The sequence below is a fragment of the Zonotrichia albicollis genome, chromosome 9, assembly GCF_047830755.1.
Source record: "Zonotrichia albicollis isolate bZonAlb1 chromosome 9, bZonAlb1.hap1, whole genome shotgun sequence".
Classification (NCBI taxonomy): domain Eukaryota; kingdom Metazoa; phylum Chordata; class Aves; order Passeriformes; family Passerellidae; genus Zonotrichia; species Zonotrichia albicollis.
This window is the reverse complement of record NC_133827.1, coordinates 23,023,721-23,049,325: the sequence shown is the minus strand read 5'-3', so window position 1 is coordinate 23,049,325 and position 25,605 is coordinate 23,023,721. Positions and strand designations below refer to the sequence as shown.

The 25,605-nt window shown below is 40.5% G+C and overlaps 1 protein-coding gene across 4 annotated transcripts in view; it reads left to right on the top strand.

The window, feature by feature from the left end:
* Window positions 1-25,605, top strand: part of STAG1 (STAG1 cohesin complex component) — a 150,617-nt gene that overhangs the window by 80,475 nt on the left and 44,537 nt on the right. For all 4 annotated transcript variants that reach the window (XM_074546966.1, XM_074546962.1, XM_074546965.1 and 1 more), the window contains 6 exons: window positions 7,141-7,217; window positions 8,368-8,572; window positions 11,170-11,321; window positions 15,480-15,553; window positions 21,006-21,129; window positions 24,876-24,974. In XM_074546966.1, the coding sequence (XP_074403067.1) occupies window positions 7,141-7,217; window positions 8,368-8,572; window positions 11,170-11,321; window positions 15,480-15,553; window positions 21,006-21,129; window positions 24,876-24,974 (731 nt within the window). The remainder of the gene's footprint in view (window positions 1-7,140; window positions 7,218-8,367; window positions 8,573-11,169; window positions 11,322-15,479; window positions 15,554-21,005; window positions 21,130-24,875; window positions 24,975-25,605) is intronic.

Here is a 25,605-nt window from a genome sequence, read left to right as displayed (position 1 = left end):
AGCAGGCAGCCAAAGGCTGCTTCCACACATGCACTGATAAGTTGTAGTTACTCACATTCTGCTCTTGGAGCCTGCTGTCATTGGGAATAATCTGAAAATACAACCTCTGTGCTTGGCACAGCTCTGAGAGGCCAAGTTAAGAATTAGAAATAAAGGGCAAGTTTATTTCTACATATATTAGACACAAAAAATCTCTCTCAAACTTACATTGCACCTGCACTTTTAACATTGAATGTAGTTATGACTGTCCCACTTCCTAAAGGATATATAAATTTAGAAAGAAAAATAAAAGAATGTGGAAAAGAATGGCAAATAGAAGAATACTTTTTCATGCATTGCAAAAAGATCCTGGTTTATCAAATAAAATGATCAAGCTGAAGTTTTAGAAGTAGAATGAGGTACCTTCTGAAGGAGTAGGGGGCTAAACTGCAGGTTCCATTCATGCAGAGTTTCGTGGAGATGGAAATTACAAATTAACTAAGAGATGATGGATCCACTATCAGCTGTTAAATCCAATAATCACAGTGTGCCTTAACACTCTAGAGCTCAGGAAAACTCTGAACTACTGCCAAATGTGAGATCTGTGTGATGCTGACTTGTGCTTGCATTCTGCCTAACACCCCGTGCTGATTGCTGAGTACAGGAATCCCGAGGTTAATTTGTTTCATCCCATCCACCAGGAAGGTTCTTAACAAACATCTGCTTAGAGCATGTGGGCAGGAAGCACAGCGAGAGCAGTGCTCACAGAAATGAACCTTGGAGCCAGCCCTGGGGGAACAGGTGGAAACTTTGAGCAGAGTATTTCCTGGATGTGTGCTTTTACCTCTCTCCTCAACGTGAGTGTCCTCTGTGGGCACAGACTCCTGCAGCCCGGCTCACCTGGGGCATGCAGGGCAGCACGTGGCTGTGGGGCCACTGCAGAGCTGAGCCTTCCAAGAGCAAAAGCTGTCAGACATTGCCAGGAGCGAACTGCTGCCTTTGGGGCAGCAAAGGCTCCTCAGCTCCTCCCTCATGTTCATGTCACTGACTGCTGCTCAAAGTTACCTTACAAAGAGGTTGGTGCTGTATGAGAAGTGCTACTTTCAGTCATCAAAGCGTGAAAAGATCTCTCTTATGAAATAATTCAGTGAAAATACTAGATTGCATGTTTAGTGTCTTTGGTTAGTAATTATGTGGCTTCATGTAAATCATCTCTGTGAGGATGCAAAGCAGCTTACACTTGGCAAGTGCAAATGCTATAGAGCCATTTCAAACCAGCCTTATCAGCCTTAAACCCTGAGCTTTAAGGGAGTTTCCTTTATCAGAATTGTAAAACTTAAACACATGAAGTGTGCTGTTTCTGATGCACTAAATGATGTAGGCCTACTTTTTTTCTGCTAGTAGTCTGGGGACTCAGCATGCTTTCTTGCTGAAGAGCATTTTACCAGTTTCTGCCTATGATGTCCTTTGGCAGCTGTCAGTCTAGCTTTTCTAAATAATTGTGTCACCAGCAAACTATTTGCTCCATTTCTATCCTTTCTTTCAAAGCATTTGTATCCGCTATGGAACATATTTTATCAACATCTTCGCATGGAAAGATCTGTTGGTAGGTTCATTCTGTTCTGAAAACTGACCTTTTTTGCTGTGTCTGTTTTCCTGTTTTAATCTGAAAACTTTTCTTGCGTATGATTATTGCACATCAGCTCCTCTAAGAAAATGAGAGATCATTGTAGGATTTTGAAAATGTCTGTGTTACATAAATGCATGACTTGTTGCTGGTTATTGATGCCTCATGGAGCTCCAGGGGAGTTGTGAAGCATTACTTGACAGTAATAACATCAACCCTTGAACAGACCCACCAGATCTGTAGTACAACACCTCCCAGTCTGACACAGCAGTCACATTTAATGGTGTGTAGTTCTTTGGATCACTCCTGAATTCTTTATTTTTTCCCTTTTTTATTCTTTTGACATTCAGCATAGTTTAAGCAAGTAACAAATTCTCGCACATAATTGCAGTTTCAGAATTTCATAGGATCTGTTTTCTTTAAAGTAGGGATGAAGTTTCTATCTCTTTATATTATAAGAATATCTATTTTTTTCTTTTCAGCAAGTGAAATCCACTGACTGGATTGTCAGTGCCATACATTGTTCTCTTCTTTGGAAAAATCTCTGATTATCTTCAATATATTTCTTCCCATACTTGTAATGACGAAATAAGTGCCATCACTGTTATCTTCTGGATCAAATAACATTTTGGATTTTAAAAGAGATTAGCAGTTCAAATCATATTAAATGCTGGTTATGTATATAAAGTTATCAACTCGTTAATCTCATTCAGAACTTTGAACTTCTAAGTGTAATACAGAATTGCACTTAAAGTGGAACAATTGTCATTGAATTTGAGTATCAGAAATAGCAAGGATTTGATATTAAATTCCACTGTATTTTACAGTGACCCCTATGTTAGTAAAAAAAACAATTGATAAATCCTCCCAGATTTACTGAGACCCTTTAATGATGCTCCCTATAGATGTTGACTGCATTAACATTACTGATTGTTTTAAGCACAGACTCATGGACTTGTTTAGATTGGAAAAGCCCTCTGACACTGCTGAGTTCAGCCCTTCAGCACTTTTCATGGCTGTACTGTGTATAAGGTCTTCACATTGCAAAGAGAGTTCCCAGAATACATTCAGACATAATTTTGGGTTTGCTGTAGGAGGATAGACTTCGGTGAACCATTAGAATTCTTTTTAACAGTTATCTATGATTCTCTGTTTGATAAGGTTTTAATTGCACAAGACTGTACTTACTTTTCCATTGGGATTCTTGCTGATTCATTCAGTAAGAGTTCACTGGTAAAAGCTGCTCTAAGGATGAACTGGCTGTGTGCCTTATAGGAAGCCTCTGTCTTTTGAATATTGCTTCACTGGCAGCAGTAGTTGGGCAGTGTAGAGTCCATGCAGCAGGAAGAATTGGGGAATAAATCAGTGAAAGGATCTTCTATTCCTACATGTGTGGAAATTCAACCAAATATTTATACTGATGTCTTTCTCAAGTCTTGACCTCTGGTCTTAGCAAAGAGCTTCAGTTTTTAGGGACAGAAATCAATAGGAAGTCAGGAGCCCTGGTGGGATTTAGAAGTCTCAGCATCTATTTGGATATGCTTCAACTGCTCCACTACTGTTTCTATTTAAATGAATGATTAACGTCTATTGATTCCAATGAGGTAAGAGCTACTTCAGTGTTCTTACGTGATCGTGAGTGAGCCATAGAAAATGAACTTTTCTACTTGCCTGAGTAGTTTTTGGGTAGATTTAGACAGCTCTCTTCTGGAAACAATCAGTGGAGGTGCTACAGCAGAGTACCCTGACCCAGGCTGAGCACTGAGAAATCGTGTGCTCCTGATGGTTTGACTTCAGTCTTCGTCATCTGTCACACAGAATTTGTCAGTACCACTTCTCAGATGATTGAAAACTGCACTTAAGGACATAATAGAAGTGGATTGTTTCTTATGATCTAAATTATAAGTGGGACAAAAGCTATAGGAGTTACACATTGAATGATATCAAGGGAGATAAATACTGCCCATCCAGCAGTTCTGTAATCACCATCCATCCTCACAAATGTTTTATTAAACTTGCCCTCTCCTGGCAATTTCAATTAGGTTCTGGTGCTGTGGTCTCCACTATTGAATTTGAGCTGATGCAAAAGAGCACATTGTGTTTTTCATGTACTTTCCTGGGCAAATTTCCTTGTGTCTTCTTCTCAATGCTTCTATAAATCTTTCTCCTTTTTCAAACACAGTTCATGTGTTTGAGAGATCAGTCTAATCAGCTACCATGAATTTAAGGTGCTACAATTAATCCTCCTTTGGCAAGAGATTGTAGACTTATTTAATATCCATTCACATCAGTCTTGAGCTGCACTTTTCCCACTACTTTTCTTGCAGCTTACTCAGTGTGGGCAGGTGGTCTAAAATAGAAGGGATGAAATTGTCTGTGTAGCTTTGGTGAATAAAGGTCCCTCTGATGAAAACTGGCCATATAGTAGAGGTAATATCCTCCAGAGTATATCATTAATTGCCATCAGCAGTAACCGGAGTAACATTTCAGGAGTGACTGTAAATGGGCTCCTAGAGCTGATGTTTCTCTCATCTGTCTTTTCTTTTTCCTGTAGAAATCCCAGAGCTGCCATATGTAGGAGGCATTGGAGTGGGGCACTTGGTGTGATGGTGTTCCCTGATTGCCAGCAGTGGCCAGTGCCAGGACCTCCTGTTAGCAGCAGGAAAGGCAGTCCTGGGACCACCCACATCCCAGGGGTAACCCTGTGTAACTCCTGCTAGTGAAGGCTGGTTGGTGCTCAGACTCAAGAGCTTTTGCATCCTATGAAGCTCTTGGAGATCTTTATTGTTGCTTTGCTTTTACAGGACTTACTAATAAAACTGGGTTTTTTTCTCACTCTAAATACATGTTTTCAAGCCACTGAGTCCACTTGTTATATCTCCCAGAATCATTATATCTGGTTTTGTACGCAGTTTAGGGTTTTTTAAGGTATATTCATCCTGTTTTGTATAGGATAGTCTTTAGTCTTTCTCTTCTCTCATTGAAATTAAGTTTTGTGCTCTGTATGGGTTTTTTGTTTTCACTCTTAAAGGCCATGTTGGATGATTATTGACAAATTATGTTGATACTTGTTTTATCTGAAAGTTAAACTGGAATTTGGTCATTAAGGAAATATAGTTATATGTCAGTGAGAAGACTTTTTAGAACATAATGTATGTGAATAGGTTTTAACTGAGAACTTAGTCCTGAAGTGAAATAGGCTTCTCAATTTTTAATGGATTAGCACAATTTCAATTCTCTGCACTAAATATGGAGTGAGAGCTTCATGAGAGGTAAAACTCAGCTTAGAAAAGGATGTGAAGCGATTTGAGTAAGGTAAAGATTTCTGGGATGCATGCCACTCCTCAGTTGTACTTTACAGACAATCTGTTACATATTAAGGATTCACCTGAAAATGGGAAAATTTTGCTTTTCACTAATCATAAAAACTATGGGTTTGAATAATGTTGACCACTGCAATGTTGAAATGTTGTGGTGTCACCATGAAATCTGAGTAAAACCTTGTAGCATACTTACAGTGTTAAATGAGTTTGCCAGAAAAACAGATGGGGTCAGGCACAAGTCAGACCAGAGCCATTGCCTACTGCCAGCCAAGCAGAAACACCCCTTGTGCTTTCCACGACTTCTGTAAAGTGGGTCCTGAGAAGTGGGGAAAGAATGGGACAGGACAGTGGGTAAGTGCTGTTCTCCACTTGGGTGCTTGCTGATGCTCCCTTGGCAGCCCTTGGAGCTCTTGCCTACCTGGCTGTGACTGCACAGAAACTGAGGCTGTGGCAGGTTATTAGAAGCCATAAATAGATAAGAATATCATTAGGATCAGGGCTATAAACCAGTAAAAGAGCAAAGGTCAGTAGGTTCCTCTTTGGCTGAGGGGTATGCTGCCAGTGGGAAGAGCAGCAGATACCAGCATGCCATGAGAGAAAGGAGCATTTCTGCAGCACAGGGGTTTTGCTATAGTACCTGTTCACTGCTCTGAGGCATACTGGGAAACTACTTCATTTAGCCAAAACAAAACTTTTAGGATTGAGGGAAAGATTAAAATATATCTGCATGTACAGATGATTTTCAAGCTGAGAAAATATATTTTCAACTGTCACATGGTGGTATTCTCTTGGGTTCCTGGTTTTATGTTGATATATTGCATTAGTAATTGTTTGTTAATGATATGGAAATTACCATGCACAAATTCAAATTGCCATTGTCAGAACTGAGGTTGGCAGTATTACCCAGTATGAAATAGATAACAAATATTATTTCAGGAAGAAACAAAGGCAATTCAAGAAATCAGTTTTTCGTTTGCTGTGTAAAACTGTACCCATACTAACATAGACAGACTTGGTGTGCTTTTCTGAGCTTGTATATTTTGAAATGCATATATTTCTAATGCTCTTTTTTAAAGGAATAAAACACCAGAATGAAAACATTTGCATAATATTTGGCATGTTTAAATTATCTTTATTTATCCTTTGTAGAGTGACTAATACTGTTAGCTGTTAAGTTGCTTCTATTATGGTCTGAATTTTTGAAGCCATGCAGTGGCTTATTAATCCAGTTGAACTTTTGAAAACCTGAGAGACTTACTCTTTGCAACGTTAATGATGTTGGGACGGATTTTGTAGCTCTGCAGTTTGCTTAATTTTTCTGAATTTCCTCCATTAACAAACGAAGGTAGTGAAGTGATGAAGAGAAGATCATGCAGCAGCACCAAAAAAAACTTTATGTTGCCCTGGATTGTATGGTCAGATATTTAGATAGTGTCTAGTTGAGGAGGCAATAATATGTCAGAATACTGTATTTGTACACTGATGGAATTTTGATCGAGACACAAGAATTTTCATTTATAGCTATTGTGTTGTTCTATTTTGAATTTTGGTAACTTTGTTTTATTTACAATGAAAAAATAATCCTATCAACTCCAGTGTTCAGGTAGCAAGGAAGAGTGGAAGATCTTCATTACAGAATAACAGCAATACAGTTGCTGCTTCTGGTGCTGAGCTGGCTCATGTCTTGGCTGAGCTCTTTGGAGCCTTTGGTGTGGAAAACATGCCTCAGTCAATAAAGCATGCTGGTCCTGGGCTGAGCAGTGTGAAAACTCCCAGTGGGTGCATAGAGAACATGGATATCTGTCATCCAGGGGACTCAGCATGGAAAGTGCGCAGCCACAGGAGTGGCTGTGAAAATGAAAGATGGTGCTCATTTGATTTTGCAGATAAAATTGAAAACCTTGGGCAGCTGCAGACATGACACTAGTACTCCATGGTTATCACTGCTTTACCACTTCTGCTTGGCTGCAAAGAGTGGAAGGGTGGAAAATGATATTAATTCCTCATTTGGAAACACATTATAGGACAGATGAGTCCTCTTTCCCTACTTCTTCAAGAGACAGCCTTTTTCAAAACATTGCTGTTATTGTTGCACTCTGCATACTCTTATGTGTATCACTGAGTTGTTTGTTTAGCAGCAGAAAGCATTGATGTTTTGATGTAGCAAAACCATGTTGTGTTCATTCCTTTTGTTCTTTCATTACATTACAGGTACGGTAAGAATTGAAATGTTCAGGAACATGCAAAATGCAGAAATCATAAGGAAAATGACAGAAGAATTTGATGAGGTAGAGTATACAAATAGCTGTTTGAAGTATTATGAAATATATTACCATATACTTCTGGTTTAAATGAAAAATGCAGTGGGCCAGTGGATAAATAATGTCTCAGTGTGGGTAACTTCTGTTGACAAGCAAAGCAGCAACTTCAGCTGTTGGATGCACAGAAGCAGGGCAGAGAGAGGTTCATCAGAGCAGGCAGGAAGAGGAACTGGAGAACCCTCATCCCACTGAGAGTGGTGGTGGCATTCTGGGTGCTGAGCTTCAGCTCTTGGGAGTGCCTCTTACAACAAAGAGCTCCAGATTCCTGACACATCAGATTCATGAGACAGGATTGCAGCATTCTGCTCTGTTTTCTCTGTGCAAATTAATGTTTTGTGCATTTTAAATGGCAATTGAAACCAAATAGGAACTTGACATGAAAATTACCATTTTGGAACAGCGATACAGAAAGAAATACTTTTTCAAAAGATCTGAGCATTTTGTTTGAAATAAGTAAATTACAATTCAGACTGGGTATCTTCTGTCAAAATAAAAGTGTTCCTAATGGTGAATGCTTTTTAGCTTTGAGATTTTTGAACTGTGTTTTCTTTGATTTTTGGTGTATAAAACACTGAATATTTTGAGCATTCATTTTGTTTAGTGAGGAAAACTAAAGCTGGAGCAGGTACTTCTGTAGGACAGCAGTGCCTCTGACAGTTCTAAATGAAATGCCAAGGCTGTCATTCAGAAAGTTTGGCATCCACTTAATATTAACCTTAAGTGGATGGAGAATGACACAAACAGTCAATCACACAAGCCTTTTTTCGAATTTTGACTTTAAGTACTTTGAAATATTCCTGCCTCATCCTTTGCTCCCACTTCCTAACCAAAGATACAAGGAAGAGAATTGAGTCTTGATACTTCTTTTGGACTATGCAGAGCCAATACTGCAAGTAGAAAACAATTACAATGGTGTCTTTGCAAAAGTGGTTTCATGCCAATAAGCCTCCCTGTTTATTGAAGAATAATGTGTTGTTTTTATGTTATTTTCCCTTGGCTTGAAGGACCAGGATGATGTTTATTTTAGAACCACAGACCACAATGGGTACACCAACATTAAAATAAATTAAATGGGGACACCTTTAACACTTGATCTTTTCCTTCTGTTGTTCTGCAGGACAGTGGTGATTATCCCCTGACCATGCCTGGGCCTCAGTGGAAGAAGTTCCGCTCCAACTTCTGCGAGTTCATCGGGGTGCTGATCCGGCAGTGCCAGTACAGCATCATCTACGACGAGTACATGATGGACACGGTGATCTCGCTGCTCACCGGCCTCTCCGACTCGCAGGTCCGCGCCTTCCGGCACACCAGCACGCTGGCTGGTGAGTGAGCTGAGCTGCCCTTGCTGCTGCTTGTCCTGCTTGCCATTTGGAACCCTGGCCAACGCTAAAACTCTGGGAAGCTTCATCAAATCCACGTACCACACGTGGTACAACTAGAATTAAAATATTCCTTTTTATTTGGAAAGTGCTGAGGCACATAGGGATTCCTGTCATCCCAGTGAATCCTGACAATCAGGCCTGCTTATGTCTTGTATTTTGTTATTAATTGTTCATTTGTTGTACAGAATGTTGGAGTAATTATATATTTTAGAGTATAAATTTATTCTAAAGAAGTATCAGGACAGTTGTATTATCAAAGAGTTTCCATTCACCAGAAAAGATAATCTATGCCTTAACTCTGGAGAAGCATAAGGTTTGGGATTACTGGGTCATGGTTGTCTTCTGCCTGCAGCCACACCACCTTCTAGTGCAGCTCCTCACCTAAGGAAAGCCCTGGCTGTATCATTACATAGAAATGGGCTTTCCTTGTGTATTTCATCACACCTATATGAGATGTCTCCTCTAAGAGGGATGAATTGCTCTCCACAAGGAACTGTTTTTCTCAATTACAAAGCACTACCGTAGTGGCTGGCTTGGGTGTAGGTGTCTACAGCTGGTCATGTCAGGTGATAAGAAATCCATCTTATTGCAAGGTTCATAGATCATACCAGATATTTGAAACTCTTACAGCAGACATTTGTCATAATCTGAATGTTTCTATGGCCAGTATTTATTACTATTTAGTCTTTCCACAGTCAGCCTCATAGACATTTTTTCAGTTTCAATACCAGTGTTAAACAAATACAATCAGAATTTATTTAAAATGTCATCTCTCATTATGAATCAAAGAAAGAGGCAGATTTCCAATGATATTGAAAAAACAACTCCAGATTTGAGTGGATTTTGATCTTAAAACTGAAACCCAAACCCTTCAACTGACAGTGACTGAACTCCTTTGGAAACACATTCCCTTGTGTTCTTCACCACACTTAGCAATGGGATGGTAAAACTGTGAATTATGCAGGCTTAAGCTTCCAGGTTTGGAGTTTCCTCTTCAAATTCAGTATTCCAAGGTGAGCACTGTTTGAGCCTAGATAACCTGCTGGAAATCCATGTGTGTTATTTAAACTATTCCCTTCCATCTGATGCTGTCTGCAGTACTGGGTGGTTTTGGTTTGCTGTTTCCTCAGGCTGTGGTTGATTGGTTCATAGGGAAGGGTTTATGGAGTGAGGTTTGCACTCTGGTCCCTGGGAGTGACTGGTCCATTCCTGCATGGGGTGGATGTTTGGAAAGTATGAGGAGCTTGATTAAAAGGCAGGAAACAGAAGCACTTAGAACAGTTATTTCCCAAGACCTGTGCTCTGTAGAATAAAGAGTTTCCACTGTTTGGAATGGATTCTGTAGCTAGAAGCTTGCAGCAAGAATAAGCTGATGCTAAAGCTGAGGTTCATCACAACTGACTGCAGTTATTTCAACCACTTCTTGCATTAATGACACATTTATCTAACATTGCATCACAGATGGGAGCTGCCAAGAATCTTAGCATTTACCAGTGACAGTACATGCCATTTATTTATTTATTTATTTATTTGCTTGTTGTAACCAGCTTGAGGCTTTGCTTTGATGCCACACATTTCCTTCAAGCTGTTTTCAACATTTGCGTTGCAGTCCCAAGAAACAGAGGTCAACATGATGCCATGGAGCTCATTCTTGATAAAGTTTTTGAAAAGCTACTTGTAGACTGGCATTTCTTCTTGAAGGAGTGTTTATAGGTCCTTGTTTTCAGTTTTCCTCTATGCTAGTCAGTTGGAATGAGAGATGATTCACTGTAGGAAGAAGTACCTGTAGGTTACCAGTTTTGACCTGTAGCAGTGCAAATCAATACAAGTTGCCTCACTTCCCCATTTGTGTGGTTGCTTTTCTACCTGGAAGCAAAGCTGCGTATTCAGAGGAATATGCTGAGAGGATGTGATAGTTTGTTGCATTATTTTGCTGTTTTTTCAACATTGTAAAATGTGTTGTACTATGTAACCACACAGAACTTGGGGAAGACCCTTATTAATGGTATTTGTAACAATAAATTTTAGTACTGAGAAGCACCATGAACAATATCATATCCAGCATGTGTGAAAATAAAAATTGCATTTTTATATGGCTGTACAGCTGACTTTAGAGCAGTGTCAGACCTGCATTCAGAGAAGCTGTGGTCCCTTGTGAACTGAGCCAACCTCAGCAGCCATTGGTTAAGGTCACCCTTAGTATGGAGCCATCTCTGCTGGCCCTCTCCTGTGCAGAAATGGCTGTAACTCCCCAGCAGCTGCCTTCATGGTGCCCTGAGGCTGCAGGCTCAGGTGTTGGCTCCCTGGTGCCCTCAGAGCTTGTCTGGAGCAGGCAGCAGGGAGCACTGCCTGCAGCTCAGTGTGGGGTACAGACTCTGCTTTCTGACCATGGGCCACTTCCACCTGGGTGGAAGTGCCTGTCCAGACACTGGGCCAGGATTGAGAGGCTTTTTGCTGTGAGTATGGATCTGCTGAGGAAATATTTTCTGAGCTCTGACTACAGGTAAAGAGTCATAATCTGTCTTGTGCTTTTGCAGCTATGAAGCTTATGACTGCTCTTGTGAATGTTGCCTTAAACCTGAGCATTCATCAGGACAATACACAGAGGCAGTATGAAGCTGAGAGAAACAAAATGATTGGCAAAAGAGCTAATGAAAGATTGGAGCTGCTGCTTCAGAAAAGAAAAGAGGCAAGTGAAAAGACAATTTTTTTTTTCCTGGTTCATGTGCATTCCCTCCTACAGAAAGTCCAGGGTGGTTTGTGACTCGAGTACCACAGTGAGAAAGAGCTTAGTTCTGCAGTGGTGTTTGTGTGATCTCAAGCAGACTACTTAAATCCTGTGCTGCCACTTTCAGTTGAGCTTGTGGTGCTGTTCTGCATGCAAAGGAGAATTCTCTTCTCCAGCTTCTATGAATGGCCAGGCAAGAAGAGTCTCAAACTGTAAGCAGTCACTGTTCAGGTGATGCAGAAAGATTCTGACAAGAGGATCACACATTCCCTCCCTGCACTGCCCAGTTTTCCCCTTGATCACTGCAGTTATTCCACAGTGTCTCATTGCTACTTCTTTTTTAGCTGCTTTCAGGAAACACTGTGGAGTTGAGGCTATAGCACCTGTTCTCAGGGAGAAGGAGCTAGGGAGACATTAAAGTCGCCTTTAGTAAGTACCAGCCTGGCTTTAGGTGAGAAAAACCATTAGAAGGTTGCTGTAATCATTCCTAAATAAAGTATTATATCACAGGAAACTTCAGTTTTAGAGGTGTACTTAAATTTAAAGATGACAAGTAGAAAATTAATACACATACATCCAAACAAACATAATGTGTAAAGATGCCAAGTAAAACTCATAAGAGAAATTGAAAATCAAAGTTTGTATTAGATATAAATTTATGATTTTTAATATATTAGTTTTGAATTTTCTCTACTACTGTTTCACTCTGTGGCAATTAAGACTGTCTCGGTACTTTGCTTGTGTGCACCTTGAATTCCTTTAGGTGTAACTTTGATGTGAATTGCTTGACTTTGTTGTCTTTGTCTAGGGATAATTACAATTACATATTTTTATTTTACCCCTATGACTTGTAGCACAACTTTATTTGGTTTGCATAATTCTTGAAAAGCATGCATTAAAGTACAATGCAAAAACAATCTCTCCTGCCTAAACTGCAAGAGAAATATTTTAAATTAAATATTAAATTGCATGTGAGTTCTAAAGCGTTTTGAAACGCAAAATAGCTGGAACAGAGTTTCTATTCCACATTTGTTGATTGTTGCTTTGAATTTGCAGAGAACAAAGGCACTAATTGCACTGATTACCTTGGGCTTGTGGCTCTGTGGCTGGGAACTCCTCTGTGCCCGTTCCCCCAGCTGCTCTGTCAGAGCTGCAGGACATCCTCTCTCTGGGGAGCTGCAGCAAGGATGCCTGGGCTGCACAGGGCTGGGGAGCCTTGGCAGGAGAAGGAACACTTCTTAGTCCTTACCTTTGGCTCTGTGTGTTCAGGGGCTCTCATCTCACTGCTCATGGCAGCTGAGCAAAGCATTGCCTGGGAACGGCCAGGTTGAGTATGTCCATGGGGTTAAGCACGCCAGGGGCACCTGGGCAGAAGGGATCTGTTAGGATTAGATGGCTTAATGCTCTGTGGAAGAATTCCTGACATAATATTGTATATTCCCACTGTTTAAATACTCTGATTGACAGTGATATTCTGTGCTCGTGTTGGAACCTTGGATGCTGAGAATTTTAACCTAGTATTCCAACATGCTGGCATTTCCTCAGTTGATTCTTTGATGAAGTGCCATCCTAACAACCCCTCCTGAGCACATACATGTGCATGTGTTGGTCTTCATGAGCTGACAGAGGGACAGTTCACCAGCTGAGTGTGTCAAGTTAATCTGAAGCAGAGGAGAGGGAGCACTTCCTGAAGTGTTTCAATATCAGGCCATCATCTACAGGTGGGAGAGCCATGCATGGAGCTCTGTCTTATCAAAGAGATATTCAGCTCGAGTGGATTATTTATGTAGCAATATGCCACAAAGCAGAGAAAGTTGTCTTTTTAATAGCTGCCAGTAGTAATTTAAATTTTGTGCTTGTCATACATATCTTTTTGAGCTTCCACACCTGCTTGCAGAGTCAACAACAGAATGTTTCCCTCGTTTTTTACCCCTGTTTAAGAGGGGGAATGTTAAATCATTTTTGCATTGGTAAGAGCAGGAATCCCAAGACACAGATGTTCCCTCAAGATACTTGAAGTTAAGCACTCAGATTCAAGTGCATGATTTAAAAAACTTGAAAGTATAGACAGCAGTTAGAGTTTCAGATAAAATTCATTACTGAATCTAAAATACATTTGAGAATTATATCCTTTAAATGTTACTACACAGAGGTAAAAGTAATCTCACATGGACCTACTGAATCTCTGATTGTGCTTCCACACCAGCTGTGCCCCAGCACCTGGATACCTGTACCAGATGATAATTCACCATGTTTATAGTGAACTGTAAATTCTGTGCAGAAGAAGAGGGAGGAAGCCATCTGTGCTGTCCCTTCATTTGTGCTGCTCGGGCTGCTACCATGCTGCTTCACTTTCCACTCCCAGAGTTGTCAAGGGACACTTTTTTCAGTCTCAACACTTTCTCATGGCTCACAAAGTCCATCCTCTCCTACCTGTCTTCTGTGGTGTGGTTTTATAGCAAGAAATCATTCCCTGAGTTCTCTGTGAGCTCTGGTAGCTTTTCAGAAAGCCTCCTGAGGCTTCTTGGTTCATTCCCGTCCTCATTGTACTGCACAGCCTGTGCTAGGCTGTCTCTACCTCCATGTTGCTGTGGATATTTCCCTGCCTGTAGCCTTTGGAACACCCAGCTAAGGGGTGATTAGGAACTCACAGTCCCCTTTGGATTATGAATTCTCAAACAAGCATTTAGTCTGTGCAAATTTGGGTTGAGCTGATGCTGCAAATAGTGATTTTCCCAGAGGCCATGTCTAAATATGCTTGGTTCATGTTTGCAGAGCTGGTGTGGACCCAGCTCTTCCCTTGGTACATAATCTCTTTTACTGTAAAATTAGTTTCTATGGCAGCTTTTTGACAATTTAGTCAAGGGCCCTCAATGCCTTGGTTTCTCCACATGCAAAATGGAGACAGCACCTCCTTACACTTCACTGAACTGGGAAGCTTCACTCCCTGAGTTCTGAAGCTACTTCAGCTCATACCTGGAAGATGCAGTGGAAATATTTGGCTGAAAAATAGAAGCCCTTAGGGGGAAGTGTTTCAGAGCTCATGCCATTCAGGAGGTCAAACCAGCTGATCACAATTTTGCCTCTGGCTTTGAAACCTTTTATCTGTTAAATATATACATCCACAATTATACAGGCTTAATTATTTTATGCATATGTGCACTCCACCAGCAAGGCTCTGTTGTGGTTTTGCTACTGTGAGAGTGTGGACAAATTTACATTCCCACATTTTGGTGCTGTCCTTGGACTGTAATGAACACCTTGATGGAAGAATGATGGCTGCTCCAAAAACTGATTGGATAAAATTGGTGTCATCTTATTAACAAAGCTGCCTTTAGGTGTAATTAAGTTATACTTAGTTTAGTACAAGATCTGACAGTATGAGAGTACTGTAATTAATTCCAAGTTTTGTTAACATATTAATTGACACAAGGTAAGCTTCCCATAGTACTTGCAAAACGTGCTCATGTTACTCAGGAAGTGAAAAGATTTTTAAGAAAATGCTATTATTTATAAAAGCATGCTCATAGCACCTTTTCATTTGGAATTGGGTTTGGTTTCTTGCAGGCTCAGGCCTGGATGTCAGGTGTGCTCTGGTCATGGAAATCTTCCTGCTTCTGAAACCCAGTTAGTGTGGGTGCTGAAGTTCAAGCAACTGACAATCTTTTACTTAAGTTTGAGAATGACTTCAACTCCTTTCCTTAAACAGAACATTAATTTTTTCAAAACTAATCTGTAACCAGCTTTGTTTCTGCAGCTGTCATTCATTCAGCTCTGTGTTTCCCTGTGAACACAGCGCTGCTGAAATTACTGCACACATTGTCTCTACTTGTCTCATTTTCAGTAGCAAAAGTTTATGATCAGTTCAAAGAACTAATTTGAGAGACTAAATTGATGTTTGTAGTGAATGTTAATTTTCTTCCATTAAGATATTGCATATATAATGTAAATATTTGTATGTATATGCCCACAATATAGGCATGTGCTGAAAAAGCAGAAGTGGTGAATTTACTCAAGTGCTCTTCCAAGGTCTTCTAAGGTTTCCCAGTAGGGAAGTGTAGAATACCAAATTATAATAAATAATGATCTTTTATTTATTTTGTGTTTTGTTTTTCACAGCTACAAGAAAACCAAGATGAAATCGAAAATATGATGAACTCTATTTTTAAGGGTATATTTGTTCATAGATACCGGTAAGAAAATGCATGTTCCAGTAGGCTCTGCTAATAAAGTGTGGTCATAAGGAAAGTCAGGGGCAGTTCCTGGGTTAATTTTTCTCTGATGTAATATTCTAGATGCTGCAGGATCACTGTCAAAACACTTGAAGTTATGGAAGAATATGCAAATTGTAACCTCTATTAATTACTCAGTACAGCCATCCACACAACTTTCTTTTAATTCAGTAGACAGCTTTAAAGGGTTGTGGGAGACATGGGCTTGGAATCTTTGCATTTTGAAAAGAAAAGTTGTCCATGTTGGAAGCACAAAAATGACATATCTTAAAAATAATCAAATAATTACTGTGTATCATAGGATAGCAGTTGTCCTCCTGCCTGCATTTCCTTTTGTATGTCTTGGGTGTAAACTGCAAATTTGGAATGTGGTTTACCAGAGAACAGTAGTCTTGTAAAATAGATTTAGGGTTGTTGTGTGTCACAAGATGTCTCAGAGCATCTGCATCACCTTGGTGCATCCAGCTCTTTAAATGTTAATTGACTTGCTGAAATCAAAAGATAAAATTCCAGGGTACCAAACAATGCAATTAACTTTTCACATTTCAGTTCTGCTTTAAAAGTTTATAATTTATGGAATCTTTTAGGAAGATGGAAAAAAAAAGGGGTGTATGAGAAGAGGGTTGGAAGGTGAAGAGGAACCCATAGTTCAGTTGGACAGAGGGATGTTTGTAATTTGGAGAAAAGCACACAGGAAACTGGGAAGGTGCTCGTGCTGACAAAGGCGCGAGTGTGAGCAGCACAGTGGGGTTGGAGGGTGTCTCCTCAGTACCTGAGCATGGAAAGAAAGTTCATGGTTTATGGTCAGGAAGCCTTGAGCTGCTTGGCAGCAGGAGGATGGGTATGCAGAGCCAGCAGGCACATGAGTGTGCTAGATCAGTGTTGCACTCACACCATTTTGTAAGGAGAGCAGCTTTCATGGCATAAGTAAAACAGCTGAAGAAATTAAATTCTAAGTGTTTCCCATTTTTATCCCTTCAGAACTTACTGTATTATATCAAACAAAACATTACTTTAAAATATCCTCTCAGTAGTTCATGGTCTTGTGTGGGACTGGAAAAAGACTCAGCCTTTTGGTGGTCTGCATTGTGGTACTTTTGCTTTTTCTTTGGAAATCCTTCTTTTGTAAAAAAGTTTCTTTTTGTGCTTCCTGCCACCACTAGTAAAGACCTGATTTTGCTGATGTTACTGTAAAAAAGGAGAGGCCAAATCAATAAACTCCATCCATGCCCTGGAAAAAGGTGCCCCTGGTGGCCCTGTTAGACCCGTGGGGAATTGACTGAAATCAGACAGGTGGTGGCACCACTTGTGCCACTGTTCAGAGGGGTCAGCAGGAGTCTGTTCCCACCCAGAGCCACCTCTGTGAGCACAAGCTGTCCCTGACCTTTTGGGGAGCCACAACATTCACCAAACTGTGAGTAATGATACACAGCAGAGGGCACAGAGTGACACTCCTGCACTCACAGCTGGGTGAGAAAAAGAGGGGGAAAGGTCTGTGTGAAACCCAGCTAACTGACAGCAAAGCCCCGGGGGGATAAAATGTAAAGCATTGTGAACTATTATCTGCTTTCATAACTTCTTAATTTCTTGAACCTTCCTTCTCTCAAATAGTTCAGATTATTTATAAACTTCACATGATTTTACAGGCCTTAGACCATGAAAGTGATGATTTTGAAAGAATGTTATTTTAATTATTCCCAGAGAATAAGTCCCATCCTTCAATATGGTTCAGACTCAGCCACAGTGATTCATGCTTAGTGACCTTTGTAGTCCTTGACCTAAGCAAAACTCCCAAAACTGTTTCGTTCAGGATGTGTCTTCTGACAAGTGCTGCAGTGAAATTACATCTTCTTTCTATAGATTGGCTTCCAATTTATTGGAAGATTTCAGTCCTTACTTCTCTTATCAAGATTAAAAAAGAAAAAAACAAAAAAGATTTGCAGAAATAGCTAAATAGTTTCTAGGTATAATGCTAGTCTAGTGTGAACAACAGATTTGGTCAAAGCTGACAACCACTCCAGCAGCCCTGAGGAGCACACTGCTCTACACCTGACATTTCCCAAATATCCCATCACATCAGAGTCTCTGTGGCTCAAGTTCTGAATACTGCTGGCCTTAACCACAATCCTTGTGTGTGCTTTGGCATGAAAGGCACACTGAAGTGGCACTTGGAGTGGCACTGGTAAAATCTGTTTCCTGACACTGCTGTGGTTTGTCCTAAGGTTTATGGGCCTGCCTTGTCAAGCCAAAATTTCAAAAAGAAATGCAGAATTTCTTACCTGAACCCCTTTTGTCAAATCCTTTCAGAAGCTGCATCATGGAGGATCACTTTACCCAGAGTAGGAACTTAGACTGTGAATATTTTCACCTTGTAGACCTTTCTTTGCATTTTGTGCTGAAAAGAGAGTTAAATATATTTAATGTATAAGATCTGTAGATGCCACATCAGTTTTCATTTCTATACTGGACCAGATTCTCTTTCTTTCTAGAAGCATTTGGCAGGTAATATAAGCTTACATCACTAATTTATAATTATGATAATTAATAATGCATTCATTATTCCAAAAACACTTCCAGTGCAGGTATAATTAGCATTTGTATGTTCTTGTGTCATCCAGAAATAATGGGTATTTTCAAAAAGCTAAACAATTCATAGTGACCAGAAGCTAAAATGTATTTAACTGTATAAAAATTAGAAGAAAAGAATTATAGTTTAATGACAAGCAGTTACCACATTAAGAGCAAAGGTTCCAAGATTTTTTTGGCTGTATTGTGTTTGATACAGCATTGTATGGGCATGGAGTCTGTGTTAATGATTCCTGCAGGAACACAGGTGTGATTCTGATCAGTGATATTTGCCTGGAAGGTGATGTGGAGTGGGAAGTGCTGTCTCACAAGTTCCCCTGCTCCTCTGGCAGCTGGAGTCTGTTTGCTGGTCTCACATCCTTGATTCTGTGTCTTTTTCAATTATACTGGAGGTGTTAAATTCTTATTGTATTAAATCTCCTATTAAGTTGAATAGCTTTCTTCTTTCTTTTTTTTTTTTGTTTTAATTAGCAGCTTGGAGTGAGTGTCTGAGGGATCTGAGTAGTGCTGAGGGATCCCTGAGAAGGCTTTTGAATGAAGAAGCAGTTTTTCACTGTCTGCCTGGGGAAGCTTGAATGCACTCTTAGAGAAAACATGATTCTTCTTGCTTTTTGGCTGGCTGTCTGCATGATTAAATAGTTGTTGACATTTAGGTTCTTTTTGGTATTGCCATTAAATCCTTCCAAAATCCTTTACAGTTAGTAAATTTATAAGGTGGTGAAATAACTTACTTGGATGTGAGTACTCAGGCTGTCATCCCCTAGTAAGAATGTTTTCCTCACTACTTGGTGTTGCTGCAGACTCCCCATTTTTCTTGATTTATGTTTACTAGTCTTTTAGGTTTTTCTGTAAGTCTTGCATTCATCCACCTCTACTTTGCTTTTAAAATAGTTTGCAAGTAACTTCATCGAAGAGAATTGCTAATCTAATTAAGCACTCACAGACACACATATATGTGTGTTTCTGTGACTACAGTCATAATTTAAACTAAAACTTGTCTTCATTATGACTGCCTTTCCCATAAGGAATGCGGTTTTTAACCCTTGAGTGTGATATTTAGCACATTGGTCCTTACACTACTTAAATCTGTTTGAGAAATCCCTGGTTAGGACAACTTGTCTGATGCCCTGCCCTGCTCCTAATGCAGCTTGTCTCCATTGTGGATTGTCCCTTACCTTGGTTCTGAGGTTACAGAGGCTTCAGGAAGTTGGACAGACCAGGTTTCCTGATGCTGTTGGGAAGCTGTTAAAATTAATGTTTCTCAAAGGCAGAGAGAGACAATGGCAGTGGTTTGGGGCATTCACACAGGTGTCCCCCCCAGGCTATTGCATTAAATGCATTGCATGCTGTTCATGCTTTCCTGCTGTTGCAGCAGTACAGTTTCCTCCCCACAAGTTGGGTTCAAGCACTCAGGCCTGCCTGGAGAAGCCCCCCTGGCCATGTGTGATGCTGGCCTTGGTTCATGGTCCCTGTGGGACCCAGGGGTCCAGCTCTGGGTCTGCAGTCAGGGGCAGGGCAAAGGCACTGGATCAGCTGGGGCAGCCTGCAGGAGGGCAGTACACAGTTCCAGTGTGGAGTCACCAGGGGCTTGCTGCACTGGGTTGGGGCTATGAACCTGTGCAGTGTCTTGACCAGAAGAGTGAGTGCATTTTACTTACATTTTGTAAAATCAATTCCTTTCAGAACAGTGCAGTTTTTAGTTTTTGCAGTTATTCTCTTGCTTGAAGCTTGGAATTTTTCTTTCCTTCCCATAAATTAAATTTCATTTTGGGGCTCTGTTGGTCTGGTTTAGAATTAAATTGATGTTTATTACTTTTCCAAGAAGATTTTTTTCTATAAAAATACAAAACAAGAGTCTCAATCAGAAGCAAGTTCCAGTGTTTGCAAAGCACCAGACATTCCCTTCTTCTGTTCAGTGACTCTTTGTGTTCTTCTTGTATACAGCTGAAATTTGGAACTGTGAGGCAGTGCCAGCTGGAGTGGCACAAGTGATTTCTCATGGTAACAGATGTCCCAGAGATGGATTTACTGAAGGGACAGATGGCCCCCATCCCTTTTCCCGTTGTTTCATTATTAGTAAAGATGCCATGCTCCATGTCAGGCAGGCAGGAAAGTGCCAATCAGATGGAAAGCACTTCCATCCTGGTCTCCTTAGGTGACCTCTCCAGTTTCCTGCTGCCCCTCCTCACTAAGCAGCTGATAGGTCTGCCTGAGATACATCTCTGCTTCTTCCATGACTTGCCAGTCAGAATGTAGGATAAAAGCAAGAAAATGGGAAGAAACCAATGCTGAAGTGCAAAATTCTCGTGGGTTTTGTTGTAGGGGTGTTCATGGTGGGTACAAAATGAGATCTCTTTGTGTAGCAAATTCCATTGTGCTCCTCTGGCAGATGCCTTTGGCCAAACCCAATAGCCTCTCCCACCTTGCAATGGCTCTGCACCTTGAGCTGGAGACAGGGCTGCAAAGCAAATGTCAGTGACGCTGTTTCAGAAATGATTGTCCACAGAAGGTTTGTAGCTTGGGTTCATAGTTCTCTTTGAAAAGAGAGAAGTTAAAGATGGAGTAATAGACTAAGAAGCAAACTAGGGTGAGGATTTCTTTATGTAGAGGAAATGTAGGAGCATATGTGAACACTGAAATTATTAGATTAGTGAGTTCAAGGACGTACAGGAACAGAAAATCGGTGAGTGAGGTGGCAGTAAGAACAGTGACAGCCCCCACATAGTGAGGGTCATGACCAGTAACAGCAAATATTATAGCAGTGGGAATGAGAAGGATATTTGTCTGTAATCCGGCTAATCCTTGTTCTTTTCTTTTTCTGTAATAGTGATGCTATTGCTGAGATTAGAGCTGTCTGTATTGAAGAAATTGGTGTCTGGATGAAAATGTACAGTGATGCCTTCCTGAATGATAGTTATTTAAAATATGTTGGTTGGACACTACATGACAGGGTGAGTATTGTGTATTCCCACATACAGCTGAGTGCACTGGAGGCATCCTTGGTTTACAAAGAAATAGTTCTGTTTCCTCACCTGGTATCTTTCCATCAGGTCACTTCCAGGTATTGGCTTCAGTTAGGAGGCAGCACTCCCAGTCTTCTTAGTCCATGTGCTTTTGGTGTGGTCAGTCTCTGATGAAGTATCTTGACAGAAATCCATGGGGCTTTTCTGTTGATTACAAGAGAAAGAGAAGTTTCCTCAGAGCACCCCTGAGAGCCTCTGTCTGAAGCACAATGGGAAAGGGGTTTCCATGTGTCTTCCATTTACATTTCCAAAGGTTAGAGGAAAAAAGGAGATCTCTGGGTCCTCAATAGACACCACTGGTTCCACAATGAATGGAATGCTCGTCAGTTCACTTTCCCTTCCTTGAAGAATCTTTTCAAGGTTCTCTTTAGCTTTTTCTTCAGAAAATTGTTGAAACACCAGATGAAAGGAAAAGAGGTGCTTTTCTGGCTCAGCACAGTTCCTAGTACTGATGGTATCCACCCAGTTCCTGCAGCCAGAGGATCCCATTCTGGGTGCTGACAGAAGACTTTGCACTTCTGCCTGGGGGGATTTGGACACCAGCACTGCCTGTGCTCCCACTCCCACCAAAACCACTGGAATCACTTGTTTTACTCTAAATGCCCTTGCTGTCACTATCCAAGGAATACAAAGCAGACTTTGAGTACTGTTGAAGTGCTTACGAAGTTCCAGCATCCTGATTCAGACTGTTCTCCTTTTCTAGGAGCACTGCTGGGAAAAAATGGTCAGTCTGCAAGTTCATTTGGATGACTTGCATAATTGACAGTTAACAGCTGATTCTTGAAAAATATTACTTTTCTCAATAACTTCAAACATCATCTTAATATTTAGGATCTGACTTGGTCACTCTTGTGCTGAATTCTGAACAGCACAAGTTATGCAGATGTTGGCTTTCACTAACAATAGAAGTCAGCTGCTGCTGCTGGTTCTTTTAACTACAGCTGCCAGGAATCTGCATCTTGCCTTCATTGGGATGAGCAGTTCACTTGTTAAGATATCCTCTAGACGTGGGATTTCTTTCCAAACCTGTTGTTCTCAAACTTTTCCTTTACAAATTTTCCCCAGACTTTTACAGTAATTCTCGTTGAGCAAAACTTGGTCAGGTGGAAGATCCTCCTTACTCCTCCCATGGGCCATGACCACTGTCTGCCCCAGGGCCACTGCTCTGTGTCTCAGTGAATGCTGGACATGGAAACCCAGCCATGGCAGGGCCTGGAGGGACAGAGCTGCTGCTCTGTGTCCCTTGTTGGTGACATTGCTGTGCCTCACAAGTTGCCATGCCCTAGGAGAAGATATCATTGTTCAAGTTAGCAAACCAGTGGGGATGTCAGCTCAGGCTGGAGGATCAGGATTTAAGGTGTGTGCAGGGCTTTGTTTTACTAGGACTTGTAATTGAAATAAATTATTCCTTGAATAATTGCAGTGGATTTTGGGAGCATATTCTAAACCTTGTAGAACATTTCCACAAAGTAGCACCTCCAGAATGTAGTGGGGCTGCACTTCACAGCTCTCAGCCCCCTCCTAGTGTCTTTGAAGTCCATCCATTTCTCACATCACTCCCTTTACCCATCTGTGGAATCTCACACTCTCATCTGTCACATCCAGCAATTTCTCATGTCATGTGCAGTATTTTCTCACACCCTCTTCTGTTAGTTTAACCTCAGGCCAGGGTCTAGTCATCTGCCTGCAGCCTTAACACATATTTATACCTCACCTTTTTGAAAATCAATGTGTTCTTTCATAGCAGAGAAATTTTGAATTACAGTGTTAGGATAAAAAACTGGACCATTTGGACCAGGCACAGCAGAATTGTATCAGACTGCTCTTCCTCTGCTTTGTAAGATATTTTGTTCCAGGCCACAGAAGTGCCCTGGGGTTCTAAGTCTTTAAATCACTAATGTGTTTAATGTCCCAGTCCACCTGATAGGAGGTTTTATTGATGTTGTGGATGTGTCATCTGCAGAGGGAGACAGACTGTAGGCAGAATGGGGAAGAGTCTGGGGCAGGTGTCAAATAATGAAAAGGGAGGGAATGGAGAGGGACATTTTGGGAGGCACAGAAAGGAGGGTGGAGGTGCAACAGGAAGAAATTGGAAAAAGATGGAGTACGAGCCAACTGAAAATGCAAAGCTTTCAGAAGCACAAGATCCCTTAACAGCATGGTTTTCATTGGCACTGCCTGAAAAAACTGCCAGCTGGTACCCAAGTTTCTTGATTTTGCTTTGCTTTGATCAGGAAATAATTTTTGCTATAATTGGTATTTAAAAAATGAAGGCTGAGGCAATAGCCATAAGCTATTTCCACTTCACATGAACAGCAGTCACCCCAAAATTATTAACTTCTCTGGAAGTTTGCTGCTGCAAAAAGGAGACAGCAGTGCAGGAGATTGCTGAGGAATTTCATATTCTACTTCAGAAGACATATGAATTAAAGCACAGGGAAGAACAGTTCTTACACTTCTTTGTTTTAGCTCCAACATAGTCTTTCAGAGGTAGAATACAGAAGTTTAGTTCTCTAACTTGGAAAATCCTTATATTTTGTATGTTTATCATGTCTGTCAGATTTCAAACAAATGTCTGTAGGGATTTTTGGTTTTTATAGATTTTCATTTGAATGTGGCTTTCAAGTTTTGCCATTCTCTGCTTTTAAGCATCTCTTTTATTCCTGTGTATCTGGGAGCATAAATTAAAAGTGTACAAACTATGATATAATTGGGTGAAAAGCTCTCTTGAAAGTAAGAGTTTTAAGTTAGACTGTTCAATCTTAATTTTCATACTTCATTGATGTGTGGAACTGTTTTGAAACCATAATTGTCTTTAGAGACCTGGACAGTCATGGTCCATTCTTAAAACCAGTTCCTAACACATAAGAAAATGCTTTTTCCTTCTTTGCTTTCCTCTTACTTTTCTTATTCTCTATTTCTGTGGGGAGGATGAACCCAGGGTCCTCTGGAACAGATGTTCCTCTTGTGCTTGACCTCCTAATTAATTAATGAATGAATTAGTTAAGTTCATCTCTTAGTTTACTAAGTCTCTTGCTGACCTTCCTGTCCATCCTGTTTGCAGCTTTTACACTGGCATAAGTTTCTAAAGAATCAACCTAACAAGCATTCCCACCCAATCATTTCCTTGCTAGAAGGTGTTTGTGGTGTTCAAAGCTCCTGTGAGCTGGATGAGTCTCACACTTATGAAGAACCATCTTGTGTGTGGTGTATTGAGGGGCTGTGGGATGTTGCTGCTCCTTCACTCCATAGTGTCTCCACTTTATAAAAGTAAATTGACACTGCAGTGAACTCCACAGAGTATATTTGAGTAGATTTGTGTTTATAACCTTTTTGCTAGCCACACTGCCTGCATCAACCACTTGGAAATCCTGCATCCTTATTTTGGATTTACTTGCTGCATTCTTTATCTTTTTGTGGAGTCACTTGAAAGGGAAGCACTAACAGACATATAAGTGATGGCACATTAATTCTTTGCTTGCAAATTGGAAGAAATTCAGCATTGTAGGTGACTGCATGTGGGTTTTGGTTTTCAGCTAAATTGCAAATTGGCTTTGGTCATTTGCATAACATTTTAAATGTACATTAAACAAATTACAGTATTATGTTTTTTAATATTCATGTGCATTTGGTTAAAGTATTCTGACAGCTAATTCTCAGTGTTTTTTATTTAGCAAGGTGAAGTGAGGTTGAAGTGTTTGAAAGCTCTTCAGAGTCTGTATACCAACAGAGAGTTGTTTCCCAAACTGGAGCTGTTCACAAATAGATTCAAGGTAAGAGGAAATACAGTTTTTGGAAGGAGGACAGAAAGTAGAAGTGTCAGCATCCTGTTGTGGTCTTTGAGTCACATCTATTAAGAATAAACTCATTAGTTTGGGACAAGGCTTGTAACTGCAGCACTAAAACTGTTACTGAATGCTGAAATTAAGCCAAAGCCATTTCACAGAGTTTATCTTGGAAGATTTGTCAGACTTAACCAGGATGATTATTTATCTGTATGTATTATTTATAGCTTATATATTGTCCTTATTCAATCTGCCTGTACTTATTTAATTTTAGATTTATTGATTTTAAAGGATGTATACGAACACAATCTAAAATATAGCTGAAAGTAGCAGCCTGTAATGAAAGATTGTTTGTTACACAGCTTTTTTAGCTCAATATGTGCTTGTGTTTGGAGGGACAGTCACTTGGATGTGCATCACAGTCCTTTACACACTGAGCTGGCCTTGCTGCAGAACAGGAGCTCACATTGTGCTTCCAAACCCCTTGAGCCAGATTGGCCCTTCAGGAGAGGAGTGCTGGGGGGATATTTCATGGGGTTTTTATTAGCACAAACTTTTTGTGTAATATCTGGATGAGAATGTGGCTGTTAATTCACTTTGTGGTCTGACTGCTTTATTG